We start from the raw sequence: 13,448 nt of genomic DNA, 5'->3' as shown, positions 1-13,448 counted from the left end.
TCTATGTTAAAAAGTTATCATGAGAATCTATGTATGCCTGTAGCTCAAAGCTACTCACGAGCTTCAACCACAGTAAATAATGGGCAAAAAATACAACTGCGACTTAGTGCCCTCCATAATGTTTGGGACAAAGACCCATCATTTATTTATTTGCCTCTGTACTCCATAATTTGAGATTTGTAAAAGACATGTGGTTAAAGTGCACATTGTCAGATTTTAATAAAGGCTATTTTTATACATTTTGGTTTCACCATATAGAAATTACAGCAGTGTTTATACATAGTCCTCCCATTTCAGGGCACCATAATGTTTGGGACACAGCAATGTCATGTAAATGAAAGTAGTCATGTTTAGTATTTTGTTGCATATCCTTTGCATGACTGCTTGAAGTCCGCGATTCATGGACATCACCGGTTGCTGGGTGTCTTCTCTGGTGATGCTCTGCCATTTTGGTATTGCAGCCATCTTTAGCTTATGCTTCTTTTGGGGGCTAGTCCCCTTCAGTTTTCTCTTCAGCATATAAAGGGCACGCTCAATTGGATTCAGATCGGGTGATTGACTTGGCTACTTAAGAATTTACCTTTTTTTTAAGCTTTGAAAAACTCCTTTGTTGCTTTAGCAGTATGTTTGGGATCATTGTCTTGCTGTAGAATGAACCGCCGGCCAGTGAGTATTGAAGCATTTGTTTGAACTTGAGCAGATAGGATGTGTCTGCTTCAAAAATCATTATACTACTACCAGCAGCAGATGTATCATCAATGAAAGTAGGTGAGCCAGTACCTTCAGCAGCCATACATGCCCAAGCCATAACACATGCCCAGGCCATAACACCCCCACCACCGTATTTCATACATGAGGTGGTATGCTTTGGATCTTCGCCAATTCCTTCTCTCCTCCATATTTTGCTCTTGTCATCACTCTGATATAAGTTCATCTTCATCTCATCTGTCCACAAGACCTTTTTACAGAAATGTGGTTGCTCTTTTAAGTACTTCTTGGCAAACTAACCTGGCCATCCTATTTTTTGCAGCTAACCAGTGGTTCGCATCTTGCAGTGTAGCCTCTGTATTTCTGTTCGTGAAGTCTTCTGCGGACAGTGGTCATTGACAAATCCACACCTGATTCCTGAAGAGTGTTTCTGATCTGTCGGACAGGTGTTTGGGGATTTTTCTTTATTATAGAGAGAATTCTTCTGTCAGTTTTATTCTTGTTTCTCAGTCTCATAATGGCTTCTTTGACTTTCCTTGGCACAACTTTGGTCCTCATGTTGATAAACAGCTATTAAAGTTTCCAAAGGTGATAGAAAGACTGGAAGAAAGACTAGGTGCTGAGAGCTCTCTCATACCTGCATTAAGGAGGCAATTAAACACACCTGAGCAATTACAAACGCCTGTGAAGCCATGTCCCAAACATGATGGTGCCCTGAAATGGGGGGACTACGTATAAACACAGCTGTAATTTCTACATGGTGAAACCAAAATGTATAAAAATGGCCTTTAATAAAATCTGACAATGTGCACTTTAATCACATGTGATTTTTTTCTATTACAAATCTCAAATTGTGGAGTAGAGACAAATAAATAAATGATGGGTCTTTGTCCCGAACATTAAGTCGTTAACCACCTTAACAGGTTTCCACCACCAGACGACATGTACTCAGACAGCATGTATGTAACAGCCTAACTAACATTTTGCCATTATGGAAAGCGAGAGGTTTCGTATCAGCAGATGGTAAACATCTGATTGACATCTGTATCTCTTCTCAAATACTTCATTCAGGAAGCGCGATGAGAGAATATAAAACAAATTCAGAATGAACCGAGAGAAGTATTAGAATACTGACGTATTAGCCTGTACCAAGAATTGTAAATAAGAGCAGAACTTACTTGTGATTGACACACAAATGATAATCTGCAAAGTGAAATAATTGACCACAGTGATAATACACGGGATCTGATCAGCATCAGAATAGCTCGAGACGTCTGACTGATATATAACGTAACTGAGGTGTCATGTCTTGGAGACGGGACAATTGTAATGACAAAATATATGTATTAATGATGTTTACATGTTGGAAAGTGGTGATGGAGAGAAAGCTAAATATGGGACAGTGATCAGCAGAAGCATGGGCAAAGATCAAAAAGGTCAAATGTTAGAGAAGAATGAAAAAGAACATAAATGATAACGGCAGCGAGCAGAGGAGTCAAACATGTGAGATAAATACTGAGGGAAATTATGCTTTAAGTGTAACGTATATAGTTTGAAATGCTATTTGTATGGCTATGCTTTGTAGGAAATTGTAACATGGCGATGATTCAGATATCTACATTGAGATGAAATATGGCTAAAGGTTCAGTGACATCCAGTGTCCAGTGTCACCCAGTGGCATTCAAGAGAGAGCTCTTAAGGATAGCGGAGTCAGGGGGTATGGGGAGAAGGCAGGAACGGGGTACTGATTGAGAATGATCAGCCATGATCACATTGAATGGCGGTGCTGGCTCGAAGGGCCGAATGGCTAATGTCTATTGTCTATAATTTGCTAAACACTCAATGGATCAAAGGGGGATATGTAGCTGGAGAATTGATGTCAAATATCTTGACAAGCTTCGGGAGGATACAGCTAGCTAGAGAGAGACGGAGATGCTGGGACCAGGAGAACAAAGCAGCACTGTGAAAACGGCCACGTGATTGACATGTGGTGAGAACATAACTGAAGATAATTTCATGGTTATGCAGACTGGCTTTGAGAAGAGAAGGTGCTGTGAGAGACATTTTGCAAACTAACTGTATAATGAGAACAAGAATATGAACAGACAACATAATTAAGAACTAAGGTAGACACAAAATGCTGGAGTAACTCAGCGGGTCAGGCTGCATCTCTGGAGAGAAGGAATGGGTGATGTTTCGGGTCAAGACCCTTCTACGTCACCCATTCCCTCTCTCCAGGGATGCTGCCTGACCCGCTGAGTTACTCCAGCATTTTGTGTCTACCTTCGATTTAAACCAGCATCTGTAGTTTTTTTCCTACACATAATTAAGAACTATATAGCCTGATAAGGAATAAAGATGTGTTTTGTTTATTCAGACCTTGGAGGACTAACAAATTGAAATTATTGACTTCAGAGTCATCAGAGCCTTGGGTTAGAACAAAGGCCTCCCAAAGATGATGGGGAAAATAGTGAACAACCATCGCAAGATGCAGGGTCCCGAGTTTGAAGCTCAGAGAAGACTATCCCCTACCAACAGAATGAATCTGGCTAATTCATTCATACGGTTAACAGCCAATTCCAAGTCATACGTCTTGTAACATCCATAGTTCAGGGGTTATGTTTTATCATATGCTTTATTCATGCTAATAATTGTAGATGCTCTAAGGTGGGAGCCCCAGAATTATATTATCATGCATTCTGAGAAGTAGTGACCAATACCTCTTTTGCTGTACGGCATACCCATACTGCCCATTGCAGGCTAATAGGGGACCATTAAAGAAGCCAGTGGATGCGATATTTAATCTGTTTTGCGATATTTAGCCTGCTCTGCCCAATGATCCAAAGAATCAAGGGGAGGGGGTGGAAGGAAAGCGTTAGGATGTAACATGTTGAGTTGTGATTCCTTGGATGAAAAGGGTTAAAGGATAGCATGGGAAATAAAGGGTAGGAATGGGAGCATTCAGTGGTAATCTTGAGTGAAGATCCTGTGGCAGTGTTTGTAATTGCATTCTGCAGACAAATGTGTTTTGATGTATCTTGCTATGAATTGTTAACTGGGAAATGTGGCTGATAAGGAAAGGGTACAACTCCGTCTGGGGAGCACTCAGTGGTCGGGACTTTGCCCTCAGACTGGGTTTTGACCGGTGCCAAGGGAAAACTACAAGCCGCACTGCCAATGGAGCCACTTGCTGCTGCTGACCGAGGTTCCACCAGGCATTCAGTAGAGACGCCTTGTCCACAATAAAGCTTGTATCAAATAATACCTTGTTTGTGTGGTCTCACATTCCCAAACTGAATAGTCACAGACATAGATCTAGCGTGAGCGTTTCTTGTTGAATTACACATATTAGAACCATTCTATATATGGAGAATTTTTTATCAGACCTCAACCGTAGAACTTGAAATTTCCTTTAGTGAGCAAGACAATGCTAATATTCTTGCTCAAACAGCTCTAAGTTGCTCTTTTGCAACAGTCAAACATGGCAACAAAAACACAAATTGAATAGAGATGGAAAGCTACATAGAGTGTAAAAAAAACACAAAGAAAAACAGGTGCCCATTAAGAAAAGTCTTTAAGCATTTTGAAACTGAAACATTCTGCATAAGGTAAAATAATACATTTAAGAACCCGTTAACACTACAAATCTTAAATCCATGGACAAGAAACTATTTCTTCATTCAAATTAAAATATTCTAAATTATTTTCACATAAAATATATTCACCCACCTAACAGTGCAGCAAAGATAACAAAGCGACTCGGATTCAAATCCAGTTGCTTGGCAACTTCATGCATCAGGTATTGGCTGGTTGTGAGGCTTTTGCCATTCCGGCTCAGTTTAAGGGCATGTGCACTGAAATAGGACTGGATGTTACACAATGCATAATCCGAGTCATAAGCAAGCAGACCGTGGAAACCATTCTCCCTGCAGAAGGCGATCACTTCTTGATGGTGATCTTCAATGCTCTGTGCAACCTGCAAAATAACCAGACATTTTATCCAAATATCATCTGGAGTTGATGTGAAATCTAAAGAAATTACTTTTCAGCAAGTCATTTGAAGTTTGCATCTTTTTGGCTAGACAGGTCGAACAAAGATTTTCCGGCACCCTCAGTTCCAGATGGTCCGTTTTGGATTGTCCATTTTTCTGGATCAACAGATGTCATGTGATAATGAAACAATAAGCCTCTGGCCCGCTAATGATACCCCGTATCCCTAAAGCACCAGGGAGTGTTAGAAACGTAAACAAATATAATATAAAACAAATATAAAACAAATATAAAACAGATATAAATGTAAACTGAATGTGAATGAAATGAGGTGCTGACCCATCCCCAGCTCCCACCATCTCCCCGGTGGTTAAGAGCATCCGGACCCACTCCCAATCCACACGGTGCACCAGCGACCCCTCCCTCTTCACCCCCCCGCACTGTCTGCTGACACGGCTGTTGCTGCGGCTCACGTTGTAGCCCCTGGGTCGCCACCAATGACAGAATGCACTCAGTCACCCAGGGGCTCCCTCCCCCCACTCCTGCTGTTCTTTCATGCTGTTGGCGGTGACCTTGTCCGCTTCCTGCTTGTCCGCTTCCTGCTTGACCGTTGCCGCCTGCTTCTCCTGTCGCTCTGTCCAGTCGGCCTAAGGTTTTAATTAACCATCATCTGCAGATCCTTGTTTCACGATGACAGCAGATGATGGTTAATAGACGAAAGGACAGAAAGTGCTGGAGTAATTCAGGGGGTCAGAATCTCTGGAGAACATGGATATGTGACATCAGGTCCACTCCTCAGATTGATTCAGTCTGCTGAGTTACTCCAGGACCTTGTGTGGTATGACTTTAAAACTAGACAGCGAGGTCACTGATCTGCACTAGCGAGCCTTTCTTCACCGGCTCACATGGCTGTTGTTGCGGCTCGCGTTGTAGCCCCCGACAGGATGCGCATTCTTCAGGTCACTGCCAACGACAGGACACGCTCGGTCAATATGGGGCTCCCTGCCCTCTCCCCTGCTGTTGCATCCAAGGTGGAGTATGTCAGATACTCCGGGGAAGAAGGAGAAGGCGGTGGGGGGAGGAGAGGTCGATGTGAGAGAGGCCAAAGCCACCACCAACAGCAAGAAGCAGCAGCAGGTGAAAGGAGAGGGAGCCCCACGGTGGGGGAGCACATTGTCAGTGACGGCAGCCTAAAGAAAGCACTGTCCCCAGGGGCTATGACATGAGACGCAACAACAGTCATGTCACTGGACCATGCCGTGAGTGAAGAAGGGCTCGCTGGTGCACCTTCCGAGTCGGCAGTGAGGTTGGAAGCCGGGGCTTCAAACGGCTGGGGATGGGCTGGCAGGTCCATCCGCTATATCTGAATCTTTTTATAAGAGGGTCGTTAAAATTAGGGTTTACTGTTTTATCTTTGTGAAACTATTAGGAGAAAAGATTGAGAGCATAGTTGAATAGATAAATGATTCAAGGCTCGACAGGACGTTCAGTTCTAGAGGGAAAGAGGAACGTTGAAAAGGATGGTGGGAGGGGCCAGGCAGAGATGAAACACAAAAACGTAAACATTGAGCCAGTAGAGGTAGAATTGGACAAGGCCACGGAGAGATTTCAATGTTCACTCTTTCATGATGGAGGGACTTGACTGGAAAGAGTATTTGCCACTAACTGTGGCCGTTCAGGAAATTTCAACTGAGTTTGAGTAATCTTGGCTGGATTATAGGGGTGGGCTGTAATCTGGATTATAGGGGTGGGCTGTAATCTGGATTATAGGGGTGGGCTGTAATCTGGATTATAGGGGTGGGCTGTAATCTGGATTATAGGGGTGGGCGGTCCATCAGTTGCCACAAAATCTGTGTTCAACCTGTATTATAAAAATATAATATTATAAAAGTATCTCGTTAACTGCAATTTCCAGTGATTCTGTACACAAAACTTAAATTCAACTTCAACTTTTGTAATATATTCAATGGGGTCGCTGAAAAGTGAATAAACATTCATTATTAATATGTTATATTAAAACATCATTCAAATACTCAGCTCACTGTAGAAAATATGTGGTTACGTTAGAGAGGGTGCAGAAAAGATTCACAACGATGTTGCCTGGACTAGAGAGTTTTGAGTTATAATGAGACACTGAATGGACTGAAACCACTTTCCTTGAACACTGAGGGGTGACTTTATAGAGGTTTATAAAACCATGAGGGCATAGAAATGGATTGTCAGTCTTTTCCCCAGGGTTCGTGAATCTAGAGGCACGTAGGTTTAAGGTGCGAAAGGAAAGTTTGAAAGGGGACTTGAGAAAGAAGTTTTTCACATACAGGATGGTGAGCACATAGAACAAGCTGCCAGAGGAAATGGGGGCGGGACAATAAATGCAGGCAAATAGGACTAAGGCAGCAACTTAGTTGGTGTGGGTGCTTTGGGCCAAAAGGCCAGTTTCTGTAATGTAGAACCTTGTGATTCTGCCATTTTTTCTCAATTTAGGGGCACCTAGACGTTAAATCTTCTGTCCAATTCACCAGGATCATTGGGGCTTAGAATATTCTTATTCAAAACGGAAATAAATGATATCTTTGTTAATTGCCACACAATGGTTCATACAAACATTCATTTGTTTTTGGGTTAGGATCCGCACATTGAGAACAATTGTCCTGATCTGCAGCAAACCAAATTCTAAACTTGTCTTTTATTTTTATGGTGGAGATGAGGAAAAAAACAGAGGGGAAAACAAAAGGTATTCTGGAAGAGTGCGCATAAATGCATGTGAAATATTTCTCGCTAAAAATAAATCAAAGACTTGAACTTCATGGAATCTAAAATCATCCTTTATATTCAGCATTCATATTCATATCATATTCATAGAATAGTACAGCACAATGAACATGATGGCAAGACCTCTTATCTACATAATCCATATCTGCACATAATCCATACCCCTCTGTTCCCTGCAAATCCATATGCCTATCCGAACGTCTGTTAAATGGCACTACTGCATCTGCTTCAACCATTACCCCAGGCAGCACCTTCTAGACATTCTGAAATTATTTGCGATCAATAATGTACTCTTGGAATATGTTTACTGTTCAGAGATGGAACAAAATCCCAAAAGGGCAATGTGGTAATGACAACATTGTGTATTCTAATAAAGACATAAGTAGTAGCAGATGCTGGAATCTTAAGTAAAACACAAAGTGCAGGAGGAACTTGGCAGCTCAGGCAGTGTCTGCAGAGGGAATGTACATTTTAGATCGGGGCCCTTGTTCAGACTGGACATTTTTTAATTATCATCCACTTTTGACCAGCACCACCCTTTCCTAACTCTAATGCTTTCCAATTGTGATGAACGAATGATCATAATTCTCAAGGACAACTATCACTAGTTTTGATTATTAACAACAATTCATGGAGACAAGAATACCTTGATTTATCACAAAATAGTGGCATTGGAGAGAATGTTATATCTTAGCTGGCAGCTCTCACAGTGAAGATTTTCCAGGATGCACTGCAATGCCAATGTGATCTTTCGCTCAACTTCCACCATCCACTAAATCAAAAGGCAGGAGCCATACTCAATAATAATACGCCCACAGCTTAGAAGAACTGATGTAGGAAAAAAACTGCAAATGCTGGTTAAAAGCAAGCATTTTGTGTCTACCTTAGAAGAACTAAGGTCATTGTGGCTACAGTTGACAGAGACATAAATGTTTACGGAGTTAAATTAGTTTAAGCACTTTACTCAGGGCTCAATTTCTTCATGTTTTTGTTTGTTGTTGAACAATTGCTGATGACGATTCCACTACAACCGTTGCTCTTCGAGTCCCACCTTTTGGTTCTACCCTTGTCCTTTTTTAATCACCATCCACTTTTGACTAGCACCATCCTTTGCTAACTCTAATATTTTCCAATTGTGATGAAAGATCATAATTCTCAAGGATAACTATCATTAGTTTTAATTATTGACAACAATTCATGGAAACATTACAAGTTTTGTTATTTTTACCAAGCCTCAAGATTCTAAACAGCCCATTTAGAACTCCAGGCAGTCCCTCTCAAAGTTTCAATTTCTGAGAACTGTCCATAAGCCAATATTTCCCAAGTCAGAACGCTGCCCTCTGTAGATTTTGTAACTCCCTGCGCACGCTAAAACATTTTCATTTCATCAAACATTCACCCGTTGTATTGTGTTTTTAATGAATACCACAAAACATTTTATTATTACCACAAAAGAGTCATGCAGCTGTACAGCATGGAAACAGACCCTTCAGGCTGTTCCAAGTGGAGTTAAAATTCAGTTAGTATTAGCACGACATATCCGGAATCATCTATAGTCTTCATCAGTGTGTATAACAAGCAGTCTATGACCTGAAATTAGAACTAAAAAGATGGTGTACGAGAACTCACAAAATTGCAAAATAGAACATAGTTGGGCAAAAATTAAAATCAATTTCTGCTCTGAAAAATAGCCAACCATCATTCCTCAAAGCCACTTTTGCAGCTCCTTGTATTCAATTTGCACATACCATCACTGTCGGTCCTAAAATGGCCAATAATTAAGCCGTGAAATGGTTCCCTTTGAAAGCAATGATGTGAATAAGTGGAGCATTTTAAGTATTCCAGAGTATGTTGGTTTTATTAGCAATAATATTTAGAATGCAATTATTGGACTGGCAATCCACAAATCTGGAATAATAATCCAGAAACCAGTGTTGAAATCCCACCGTGGCAATTGTAGAATTTAAAATTGGTGAAGAATTTTGAATTTAAACAACTATTCGTTAGTAAAGACAACCACAAAATATACCAACTTGTAAATTATTGTTAATTCCGATCATGTTCACTGAAGTGATTGAGGAGCAGAAACATGTCATTTTCTGACCAGGTGTTCAGCCAGTTCTGCTCGCGCCCTCCCCCATTCCCCAAAAAAGAAACAAGGATAGAATTCACCTGCCCTTGCGTTTCAGTCCACAGCCTCCACATCCAACACTTCATTCTCTCACATTTCCGCAGCATCAACGCCATTAGTCTTGTCTTCCCCTCCCTCCTCTTTTTGCATTCCATGGAAACCATCCCACCGACACCTCTTCCTTCACCCTCAGGGGTTTGTATGTACCACCTCCAAACTCATCTATTGCAACTGGTGCTCTCGAAGTGTAGACTAGGTGACTGTCACTCTGAATACGAGCGCTGTCTGCCAGAGCCAGCTAGCGCTTCCAATTGCTAGCCATTCCCATCTGTCATCAGCTTCCTCCAATGCCAGATTGAGGCAACCTGCAAGTACAGCGTTACATATTCTATTTGGGAAACCTAATGGCTTCAACATTGAATTCCCCAATTTCAGGTAACCCCAACCTGTTTCTCACTCCTTCTGATCTAGCTAGTTCCTCTCAGCACACCTCTATTTCCACTGTTCCCTGCCCCTCCCACACACCCTGTTCCTTTCCCTTCCAACTCCTCGTTCTGCTCATCACCTATCTCCATTCCCGCCAGGTCCTTTATTTCACCCCATCCATCTGCCACCCTCCCCTTTGGTTCCACATTTCAGTCCTCACCTTCCTTTCTTATCAAATCCAACCATCCAGATAAGTGACAGGTTTGATTCCTGTGAAGTTGAACCAGGGCAAGACCTTCACAATGAAGGGTGGGCCCTGGGGAGTGCTGGGACCAGAGAATCTAGGAGTAAAAGGACATAGTTCCCTGAAAGATGCATCACAGGTAGATAGTGCGATGAAAGAGGATTATGGCATGCTGGCCGCCAGTAGTCAAGGAATCCAGCATAGAAGTTGGGACATTATGTTACTGTTGTTCAAGACATTGGTGAGGCCGCAACTGGAGACTGTGTTCAGTTTTCGTCACCCTGCCATCGGACAGATGCCATAGAGCTGGAAAGAGCACAGAGAAAATTTATAAGGATGTTGCTTCGGGTCGAGGGCCTAGGCTAAAGAGAGATTGGCAGGCTAGCACTTTATTCCTTAGAGCACAGGAGGCAGAAGAGAGATCTTATGGATGCGTATAAAATCATGAGGAGAGTAGCAAGAGTGCAATGCAGTCTCCCCCCCCCCCCCCCCCCCCCCCCCCTCTCAAATTGGCAAAGGTGTCCTTGAGGGGAAGTTGAGAGGGATATGGGCCAGTTATCACCTCCAGCCATTGTGACAATCTCCACCCTTCTCTCCGCACCTGACTCATTTGTCAATCAACCCCTCCTTCGCTGGATACACCCTTCTCTTGTCAGCTCTTGTCCCGCCCCTTCCCCTCACTTCTTTCAAACACCTATTTCCCCTCGACTCTGATCTTGGAGAAAGGTGCCGGCCTATATCATCTGTCCAAAGATACACAAAATGGTGGAGTAACTCAGCGGGACAGGCAGCATCTCCAGAGAGAAGGAATGGGTGACGTTTCGGGTCGAGACCCTTCTTCAGATGGTTACTTTAGCATTTTGTGTCCCTCTTCAGTGTAAACCAGCATCTACGGTTCGTTCCTACAGATATCATATGTCCAATTCCCTCCACAGCTGGTGCTTGACCCACTGAATTCCTCCAGCAGTGTTTTAATGAAATGAAGTTCACACTTCGAATTTCTAAAATCAAAGTTAAATCTGCCAGTTAACCATCTTTCTTTCAAAGCATGTTTTTGCAGAATACCTTAACCATCTCTGCCTTTACTCCTTTATAAATGTCTTTATTTGATTATGTAAGTTAAACCTGAGATTCCCTCATAGATGATCATTCTTCCTCAGAGAAACCCTTATGCTGAGAACATTTTGTAATCACCTAAATCCATGAATGCAGTTAAAATAGTTTGTTCAGATGACGGTGGTCTGAAAAGAAAATTGATGCACTCTGAACTTCCCAAATACGCACTATGAACTTCCCCTCAAGGACACCTTTGCCAATTTGATTTGTTTGATCTAAATGAAAATGAACAACACCGAGGATTAATAAAATTGGTTGCTTGTATTGTTATTTTCTTGTTTGAACTCAGTCCCACGGTATAGCTAGGTTGCCCTACCTGGGCATAATGATCTTTAGTTTAGTTTAGTTTAGAGATACAGCGCGGAAACAGGCCCTTCGACCCATCGAGTCCGCGCCGACCAGCGATCCCTGCACATTAACACTATCCTACACTCGGGACAATTTTTACATTTATACCAAGCCAATTAACCTGCAAACCTTTAAGTCTTTGGAGTGTGGGAGGAAACCAAAGATCTCGGAGAAAACCCACGCGGTCATAAGAAGAACGTACAAACTCCACACAGACAGCACCCATAGTCAGGATCGAACCCAGGTCTCTGGTGCTGTAAGACAGCAAGTGTGTAGGATAAAACTGATGTGTGGGCAATTGTTGGTCAGTGCCGACACTTTGGGCTGAAGGGCCTGTTTCCATGCTGTATCTAAATTAAACTGAGCTGGGCAAGTGGGCGGAGGGATGGTTGATGGAGGTTAACACGGATAAGTGCAAAGAGTTGAATTTTGGGAAGTCAAACCAGGGTAGGAACTTCACTTTTTTTTTAATTAAATCAATTATTTACAATAATACAGTACAAAATAAAACAAAACAAAACTCGGCCACCATAATACAAGTCAAACAAATATACTAAATAAACTCCTATTATAAGAAAATAACTGCAGATGCTGGTACAAATCGATTTATTCACAAAATGCTGGAGTAACTCAGCAGGTCAGGCAGCATCTTGAGAGAGAAGGAATGGGTGACGTTCCGGGTCGAGACCCTTCTTCAGACTGAAGAAGGGTCTCGACCCGAAATGTCACCCATTCCTTCTCTCCCGAGATGCTGCCTGACCTGCTGAGTTACTCCAGCATTTTGTGAATAAATAAACTCCTATCACCATCCGCGGTGAAGACCTTCACATTGAATGGCAGGACACTGAAGAGTGTTGTAGAACAGAGGGATCTAGGAGTAGTAGCCCGAAAATGGTGTCGCAGGTAGATAGGGTGGTCAAGGTGGTCGAGAAGGTTTTTGGTACATTGCCCATCATCAGTAAGGGTATTGAGTACAGATACTCCCCAACTTACTCAAGGGTTGTGCTCTGTAAACCCCTAGGCAAGTCAGATTTTAAGCATGTTGGAATCACCTTAAAACTAGGCAGAAGCTAAGAACTGCAGATGCTGGTTAATACACAAAATGACACAAAGAGCTGGAGTAATTCAGAAGGTCATGCAGCATCTCCAGAGCCCCATGCCGCTCGAACGTTCCAAACGTGCATGGACCGCATTGGCAGGCAGTGACTAGTGGGGTACCGCAAGGCTCGGTGCTGGGACCGCAGCTATTTACAATATACATCAATGACTTGGATGAAGGGATTAAAAGTACCATTAGCAAATTTGCCGATGATACAAAGCTAGGTGGCAGTGTGAACTGTGAGGAAGATGCTATGAGGTTGCACGGTGACTTGGACAGGTTGTGTGAGTGGGCGGATGCATGGCAGATGCAGTTTAATGTGGATAAGTGTGAGGTTATCCACTTTGGTGGTAAGAATAGGAAGGCAGATTATTATTTGAATGGTGTCAAGTTAGGAAAAGGGGACGTACAACGTGATCTGGGTGTCTTAGTGCATCAGTCACTGAAAGGAAGCATGCAGGTACAGCAGGCAGTGAAGAAAGCCAATGGAATGTTGGCATTCATAACGAGAGTTGAGTATAGGAGCAAAGAGGTCCTTCTGCAGTTGTACAGGGCCCTAGTGAGACCGCACCTGGAGTACTGTGTGCAGTTTTGGTCTCCAAATTTGAGGAAGG

The 13,448-nt window shown here is 42.5% G+C and overlaps 1 protein-coding gene across 1 annotated transcript in view; it reads right to left on the bottom strand.

Annotated features, from left to right (window-relative positions):
* The window catches only part of LOC144601679 (constitutive coactivator of PPAR-gamma-like protein 1 homolog), a 162,133-nt gene that overhangs the window by 126,675 nt on the left and 22,010 nt on the right, over positions 1–13,448 (bottom strand). Inside the window, exon 2 of the mRNA XM_078413918.1 lies at positions 4,438–4,684. Coding sequence (XP_078270044.1) covers positions 4,438–4,684 — 247 coding nt within the window. The remainder of the gene's footprint in view (positions 1–4,437; positions 4,685–13,448) is intronic.

This window comes from Rhinoraja longicauda, chromosome 17, assembly GCF_053455715.1.
Source record: "Rhinoraja longicauda isolate Sanriku21f chromosome 17, sRhiLon1.1, whole genome shotgun sequence".
NCBI classification, from domain to species: Eukaryota; Metazoa; Chordata; class Chondrichthyes; order Rajiformes; family Arhynchobatidae; genus Rhinoraja; species Rhinoraja longicauda.
Note: the sequence above shows the minus strand (reverse complement) of the source record. Positions and strands in the feature narration are given on the sequence as shown.